Source organism: Trichechus manatus, unplaced genomic scaffold (genome assembly GCF_000243295.1).
Source record: "Trichechus manatus latirostris isolate Lorelei unplaced genomic scaffold, TriManLat1.0 scaffold00021, whole genome shotgun sequence".
In the NCBI taxonomy this organism is placed as follows: domain Eukaryota; kingdom Metazoa; phylum Chordata; class Mammalia; order Sirenia; family Trichechidae; genus Trichechus; species Trichechus manatus.
In genome coordinates, this window is record NW_004443957.1 from 5,614,403 (window position 1) to 5,623,282 (window position 8,880).

The window sequence follows — 8,880 nt, forward strand, 5'->3', positions numbered from 1 at the left end:
TTGGTATGTTTGTTCTCATAATACTTTATTTCCCATATCTTTGAAGTATATTCAATTTTATCAATTCTCAACATTCCTATCCCATTCAAATGAATTATTTTGAAGTAAGATTTGTAAATGATAAACCTCTCCTCATATTTTTAATCAAAATCAAGGTAGCTTTTTTGTTTCTGAGTTATAAAGATAACACATTCTTATATAGAATGTAAGCCATGTAAAAAAGAAGGTAAAATATCAGTTCCCAATTGTGCATGTGCATGTGTGTTTGTGTTGCTTCCTGAGATCCTTCGGATAAAGACCTAGTGAAGTTGGTTGAAAACAGGTAGTTTGTCCTGTAATCCTGGATAAGAAGCCTGGAAAAGTACTAACTGTTTAATGAGAAACTATTTGTTCTGTAAACTTTCATCTAAACTACAGTAAAAAATAAAAAAAAATAAAAAGAATCCTGGAAGAGACAGTCATTTCTATGTTATCTGCTACTGTGAGTGGAAACTATCTCATAAATTGATTCTATTGCAACTCAACGTAAAATTCGTATGACTCTCTTGGTTTTTACTATAGATTATTGGGGTATACTTTTTTTTTTACTATAAATCATTGAAGAATGTGGTATCAGAAGCCCGATGGAGTCGCCTTACTGTTTTCATTTTAAATTTAGATCTTCAGACTTGCCAGTGGAGAGCAGATTTGGCTCATTTACCACCATCTGATAAGGGACTGCAGCCCGCCACAGCCACACGGTTACTAGTAGAACTGAGAACATCAGGGAGGGAATGAGATGGCATACCTAATGGGCCTGAACCTGGTGTGCTTACCTCAGGGAGGCAGGAAGCTGAACAGAGCCCTGGCTCTTGTTACGGACCCCAGAGGCAGGCATGAAACATTTGCCCCACCTCCGGTAATATGGCTTCAAGTTTTCACGTGAACAGCCCCATCAGTGATTCTTCCTCCCCAGAGGGAGCAGCTAGTGAGAGGTGGTTGAGAGGCACCACAAATGCGTGTTCCCATGCTACCCAATCTGGCTACTTAGTGCCACCAAAACATAAATATCTCAAGTGAGGGGCTTTAAAGAACAGAAATTTATTTTCTCACAGTTCAGGAAGCTAGAAGTCTGAATTCAGGATGTGGCTCTAGGGGAAGTTCCCTACTTGTCTATTCCAGCTTCTAGTCACTGCCAAATGAGCCCTGGTGGCACAATAATTAAAGCCCTTGGCTGCTAACTGAAAGGTTGGCAGTTCGAACCCACCAGCCACTCCTCAGGGGGAAAAGACCTGGTGATCTGTTCCGGTAAAGTCTATAGCCTCGGAAGCCCTATGGGGTAGTTCTACTCATACGGTCCTTATGAGTCAGAATTAACTCACTGGCACACAACAATAACAATGCTAGCTGAGAACAATCATTGGCATTTCTGGGCTTGTAGATACATCTGTATCTGTCTTCTATCTTTCTCTTCCCCCTGTGTGTGTCTTCGTGTCTATTGCTCTTTTTACAACTCAGAAGTGTTTAGGTTTAGGACCCACCCTATACTGGTAAGATCTCAAGAACATAACAAAAGAGAGCCCCTATGTCTAAACAGTATTACATCCATAGGTACAAGGACCAGGATTTCAACACATATTTTGGGGGACTCTTTTCAGTCCACATCCTGTGGCAGACAGATTTTCCCTCTGCCTTGAGGAGCAGGAGAGAGAGATGTTCCCTTCCCCAGTAGTAGATTCAGAGGCCAGGTGGGGACACAGAACATGGAGGTTCAGAAAGATGAAGTTCATTGTTCAATGTCACACAACTAGTGGTTGATAGGGCTAGAATGCAAACCCAGGTTGGTCTGATTTAAAACCTTAGCTCTTATGGGAATACACTTGACTCCCTATGGTACTTCCTTTGTCATAAGTCTCATAGGGATGTAATACATTCATAGTGATAGGGGTTTTAGATTAGCTTTCTCATGTTTGTATTTGCTGCATAGGGAATAGATTGTTGATTTAAAGATTAAAAAGAGTCAGAGAAGAGCCCAGAAACTCACCCCAGCCTCGAAAGTGACCCCAAGCCTAAAAGGAGATGGGCTTATGTGATTTTTTCAAATGCTTCATCCTTCACTTTCACTGTTACTTACTCTAAGATGCCTTGATATTGTGTGACAACTCATTTCACTGATCTCAGTAATAATTATACATGAAAAAATCAATTGACTTGAAAAATTGGGATGCTGGCCTACATATTATTATTTTTGAACTATGTAGAAACAAAGTTAAGACTTGCTGCTCGAAAGGGAAATTGGTATATTGCATCTAGTATATGGAGTTCTTAATCAGCAGCTATCGAATTAAAGGGGGAATATTACTTATTACTTGTACTTAAAGAAAAATAATTTGATTGGCGTCTAAGTGGCTTTTGTATTTCTTTCAGATATCGCCCATTTAATGTGGTTTGAAAGAGTCTATGTTTGGCTTCAGTGTTTTGAAAAATATATCTTATACCCAACAATAATTTTGAATGCCCTCACTATTGATGCATTTCTAATAAGCAATTACCGGAGACTTGGTACCCAGTAAGTACATAATTATTTGTTCTCATAACGATTTGGATCAGAATGTTTTCAAAATCCAGTGACTTTCTCTAAACAGGCTGCAGCAGAAGCCAACATATACCTACTAATTATTGGCCTCGTAAAAGTGAGCTGTGGTAGTGTTTTACTCAAACTCTCTACAGCTAGCTGATACTGTACTGTGACTGGGGTGTAAACGAAGTTAGATCTGCTCCAAATGATGTTGTGAATAAATGTCAGTAAATTTGAAAACCATCCTGGGAAAGTTTAGTCAGTGAGCCTTAATAAGATGACGGAAGCACAGTGTGGATCCGGGGCTCCTGGAGTTCTTACCTTCGTGTTCGTGTCATCTCATTTAGCAGAGGCTCTATCATTTTGAACTGGGGGAGGCGGAATTAATCACTGCGTTGCTCTTTCTGCATTTATCAGCTGAAGCCTCATAATTAAAAAACTGGAGCACAGTGGCTTATCCAGTCAAGATGCTTGTGTTTTTGCAAAACATTAACAAAGTACAGTTTATTGGTTTCATGTATTAGAATAACTTCTGAGTTTATAAATGGAAAGCTACTTGATAATTTGTGGATTTCTCATCCTGACAAAAGGTGAATGTTTCTGGTCAAATAAGTTGCTAGAGTAGGAGGATGAGAAAGAAATTCTTTTTCTCAGATTTGCTTATTAGTCACGTTTCTTAAACACCATGTGCTCAACTAAATCCTAGTAAATAATGTCAAGCATACTAATTCAGACATGCTCTTCTTTTCAGAGGTGATGAGGGCATGTTAATTAATATTTGCCAAAGATTGAACAAGCTAAGATAAAAGGCTTTCTAATACTCTGTTGGACTTTGAGGAGGTTCACAGTCACAAAAAGTGGACTCCATAACTTTCCTGTCTTTTTTCTAGTCCAGGCTTGTTTTGGCTACGCTAGGACAGGAAGTCCAAGCCCTTAGGTATCTGTTATCTTAGACTTAAGATCTGGGGATAAGAATTAGCTCCAGTGGATAAAGGAAGCAGACAATGGGAAGAGCCCAGTCTAGGAGATGACAGTCTACATTGGGAATATCCAGTGCTTCTACTTGTGGCAAGGATTTCCAGTATGGTACAACCCTAGCTGACCCCTTGACTACATCCCAGAACAAGGCAGATCCTCAATTTCTAGAACGAGGACATGCGATCAGAACCACAATAGCAAAGAAGGTACCAGGACTGCCCCGGGGCATCAAGCTAATGACTTAAAGGTCTCTCTATCCAAAACCAGAATTTGGACCTGGAGCTGAGCCTGCAAGTTGAGAGCAAACAGTGCTCGCTGTTGGCAGAGGATGGATGCGAGGGCTGGGACCCAGGCAGAGTCAAATAACCAGTTCAGAGAGAGTCCAGTCTGAAGTAATGTCACTCTTTATCCCTTCTACTGGGTATTTTTTCCAGGCATTAAGTCAGAAAGGAACACCTTACCTATATATCTCCCAATACTCTCAACTCCCAGGTGATACCATCAGAATTATTTTCCTCAGGACCCAAAGCTGACAATTTCTTTCTATTCTTGAGGCATTCATTTGAAGATGTTAAAAAAAAAAAAAAAAAAAAAAACTCTCAATATTTCAGACACCCCACTCAACTATCTCTTCTCAAACAGGACAGCAGGAGGCAGTGTATCAGTATCACCTAGAGACCTATTTTAAACTCTATGAGCTTAGCTCCAGCACTGTCTTCTCTGACAACTGCTGTACCAGGTAGTGGATTCTTCAATAACAGCAATTGTTTCTTATTCAACTTTTTATACCAAACCACTCGTAATGGTTATAAAGATTGGTGGGTGAATGATGGAGTGGGGAGCTGGATAACTGGATGAGCGGATAAATTGTGATATCTTGTTTTATATATATATATATATGTATTAAAAAAAAAAAAAAAACCAAACCCATTGCCGTCAAGTTGATTCCAACTCATAGCAACCCGATAGTACAGACTAGAACTGCTCCATAGGGTTTCCAAGGAGCAGCTGGTAGATTCAAACTGCCGAAATTTTGGTTAGCAGCCAAACACTTAACCACTGCACCACCAGGGCTCCTGTGATGTATGTGTATACATATACTATAAATACAATATATGTATTTTATATATTATAAAATGTTCTAAATGGGTATTCTGCTTCTGTCCCAGACCTTTGTTCTTTGTTGACTGACTGCTATACCTTTAGTTATGAAAGCCTTCTTCTAACGGTACAACAATCTGTGAGCCATTAACTGTAACCAGTAACTATGGCAATGTTTTAAAACTCATAAACATTGGTCCGTAAGATCTCCCATAATTTTAATGAGTCATCAGTAGTAAATATAAAATGAGAGCAGTCTCTTTTAATCATGGTCTCAGAAAATAGAAAGTGTAGAGTTGACCCTCATCTAGATTTTGCCTGAATAACTCAGAATACCACCACTTTCCCCTTGAATACCAAAATATCCTTAGTCTTGAGACACTTCATCATTGGTGTCACTCCAGAGAGCTTTGCCTGTCCCATGGGAACTTTCGTACCCTGAGCTGTTGTCTAGGGCAACTGGATCCAAAGTCATGTTTTCATACATGGGCATTAGTAAAGGAAAGCAAGTTATAGAGCAATGTTCAACCCATGCTGAAGCAACACTGAGGGCTCTGGGTTGAAGTTGCAGAAAAACATTGTCATTCTCCCCAGATCTGTGTGCAGTCGAAGGCAACTTTTTCTCAGAAGCGAAGTCCAAGCCTGTCCCACAGGACCTGGGACAAACCTCCTGAGTCAGAGTGGAAACAACCTGCATGCAGCCTTAGGTCTGAAAGCTTATAAAATTTCATATTGAGAAATATGGATGGAATTGCCAATGTTAGATATTATTTACTACAAAAATGACAATTTTGCACCTAATAGGTGCAAAGACTTTGAAAGCATTTTTTAAATACCCCTACCCTGGGCCGAGATATTGATAATGCTGATAAGAGTATAGGGTCCAGTAGCCTTCTTTCTAGGCTTAGGGAAATTGAGGCTTGGCCCTAGTTGTCTGTATTTAGCCAGAGAAAGAAAACCTTTCTCTGTGAAGCCCAGTGTCATTGTCTGAGAAAGTATTCCCACCTCTGTCTTTCTTTTGAGCTCCAAATAGTGCTTTATAATTGGATAAGTGGAAGGGAATCTGGTTGAAACATGCAAAGTCTTTTTTTCAGAAAGACAGGCCTCTTGTGGAGATGGTTGCTTACTCTCTGAAACTGTTCTGAGCTGTTAGCATTTACCTTCAGTCTCAGGATAGACAGGTTGTTCACTGTCGACCTCACCATCTGGTGGACTTGGACACTTAAAACCTGCTTCCTACATGGGATGATAATCTGACTCCCGGGGTGGGCGCACTCAGGACTTAGTCCTCAAATCCGAGTCCCAAAGTGTATTTCTTTGGCTGATGCTGCCTGTGGTGAACTGAAAAGGCCTGTGCCATGGGAAAAAATGTTGGTGATATACTTTTAAGTGAAAAAAAGGCAGACCAGAAAGTTTATGATCACTAGGATGACAAATATGCTGAAAAACATTAGAAGGTAATATGTTAAAAAAAAAAATGGCTGTGTTAGGATGCTGATTTTTTCTCTTTTTGGCTTTTAATATTCACTCTTGTCACATCACTGTTTCAATAAGATTTTTTTTATAGTGAGAAGGCCTACACTGAGCACGCTGTAACATGGACAGCGTTTGATCTGCTGGCTGACCTGGCACCAGGCTTTCTGTGGAGCCTCCTCATGGCAGTAGTGCCTCAGATAAGCTCACATGGAGCTCAATGTCACTGTTGAACAACACCGGACAGTATAAAAAGCACATGCCGGGAAGGGAAGTGTCTGCAGTGGCAAAGAGTATGTGCTCTAGAGTCACTCAGAACTGAGTTTCCACCCTAGTTCTGTCCCTGTGGGACTTTGCACAAGTTACTTCAATTCTCTGAGACTCAGTTTCCTCCACTGGAAAATGCAGATAATAACAGGACGCACCATATTGGCTCTTTGTACCTGTAAATACATAAGGCACAGTAAATGCTCCAGAAATGTTGGCTCTTGTAGTTCACCTTGGGTTTTGCACACGATCATTGATTGCTTCTTTTCTTCCTTTTTCACAGTTGGAACATTTTTCTGATGATTGTTGCTGGCATGAAGCTGCTGCGGACATCTTTCTGTAATCCAGTCCATCAGTTTGTCACCTTGAGCTTCACTGTCATCTTTTTCCACTTTGACTACAAAGATGTTTCAGAGAGTTTCTTACTAGATTTCTTCATGATGTCCATTTTATTTAGCAAGGCAAGTTCATTAGCTGTTTTCTTCAATTTAAAATTTAAAAGATGCACTTCTCGTCAAATATTTTCAGAGTTTAATGGGTTTTCTTCTTTTAAGTATAGAATGAAATCAAATTGAATTACATATGCATGTTGCCCTCCTGCTACCATTTAGGAAAATTCTCCATGAAGTGTAAATATGCCATTTATTTGCTAAAATCACTAATTAAAATGAATTAACCATTAATGTTGTTTGAAATTTTAGGATCTTTCTGATACCGTTCTCATTATACATCTTCCCTAGATCTTAAAATTCTTGAATTAAAGATTAGGAACTAGACTAATTTTTCTGTTTGTTTGTTTTCATTTGCTAGTGTTTAACCTTTTGGGGTAAAGTTTGAGACTGGGTACTGATAGCAGGGTCTCCTGAATTATTTTCATTCCCTTAGCTTGCCCCAAGTCAAGATTTCATTGGTTGTAAATTTGTATGTGGGCAATGAGAAATTTTAATCACAATTCAGGTAAATGTATAGGGATGATAGCTCATGTTTAACATGATGGAGATAAAATCCTCTGAACACTTGGCTCAATTTGCCCATGGTCACATATATGTTGACCACTGTAACAAAGCCTAGGTTTGTAACCAAATATGAAAAGGAATTTAAATAAACTCAGTGACGCTACATCTCCATTCACACATGTCCTCATGCACTCAGTTTAACATAGCAGTCTTGAGTCTTCTGCCCAAGACTGACTTAACCAACACCTTCCCCCTTTTGGTTAATGATTCTTAAATTGTAAGGATTTTATTTTTCTGAATTACATTGTGTTTTTTTTTTAATTAATCAATTCTGTTAATTGTTATTTTCTCTTTAGCATATATCTTTTCTTTCTACAGACTTTCTCTTTGCATTTTTAAGTAATATAAATTCAAACCCTTCGTATTATACTAAAAAGCTTCGTAAATAATTGTGATCACCCTATCCTTGCATCGGAATTCTGTCTAATAACTGGAGCTGAGCACTGATTTTGTGTTCACCTGGATCCTTTCTTGTGATTATCTGCCACTTGCCCTCACTGTTACTTTTGTAGCCTGCCCCAGAACCCTGGCCTTGAAAGCCTGTTACCCACAAACATTTGTTTCCTGTTTGAGTTCTCGTTGGTCCTGATTCATTTATCCCATTTTTCTGACTATTCAAATCACAGGCTTCCACGTTCTATTGTCCTTTATTGTGTATAAATTCCAGGTATCTTACCTAATGATGTGAAAGTAAATCCTATGCTCTTTAAAGCATTCATGAAATTATTGTAAGTGATTTCAGTGCTCTCAGGGGTAAGGGATTATTACCAGGTATAAAATGTGCTGGCATTTAAAGATCACCGAACCTAGGCTGACGTGAATTCTTGACTCTGGCATTATTTTTGTTTCCACACGTGTTGTTGTTAGGTGCCATCGAGTTGGTTCGGACTCACAGCAGCCTTGTGTACAAAGAAAGAAACACTGCCCGGTCCTGCGCCATCCTCACAATCACTATTATGCTTGAGCCCATTGTTGCAGCCACTGTGTCAATCCATCTCACTGAAGGTCTTCCTCTTCTTTGCTAACCCTCTACTTTACCAAGCATGGTGTCCTTCTCAAGGGAGTGATCCTTCCTGATAACGTGTCCAAAGTATATGAGACGAAGTCTCACCATCCTTGCTTCTAAGGAGCATTCTGGTTGTTGTACTTTTTCCAAGACAGATTTGTTCATTCTTTTGGCAGTCCATGATATATTCAATATCCTTGCCAGCACCACAGTTCAAACGCATCAGTTCTTCTTTGGTCCTCCTTACTTATCATCCAGCTTTCCCATGCATATGAGACGATTGAAAACACCATGGCTTGAGTCAGGCGCACCTTCGTCTTCAAGGTGACATCTTTGCTTTTGAACACTTTAAAGAGGTCTTTTGCAGCAGATTTGCCCAGTGCAATGCATCTTTTGATTTCTTGACTGCTGCTTCCATGGGTGTTGATTGTGGATCCAAGTAAATGAAATCCTTGACAACTTCAATCTTTTCTCCTTTTATC

General features: G+C 39.5%; 1 protein-coding gene across 1 annotated transcript in view; it reads left to right on the forward strand.

The window, feature by feature from the left end:
- Nucleotides 1–8,880, forward strand: part of PCNX2 (pecanex 2) — a 343,407-nt gene that overhangs the window by 175,518 nt on the left and 159,009 nt on the right. The window contains exons 20-21 of the mRNA XM_012554495.2: nt 2,407–2,548; nt 6,660–6,837. Coding sequence (XP_012409949.1) covers nt 2,407–2,548; nt 6,660–6,837 — 320 coding nt within the window. The remainder of the gene's footprint in view (nt 1–2,406; nt 2,549–6,659; nt 6,838–8,880) is intronic.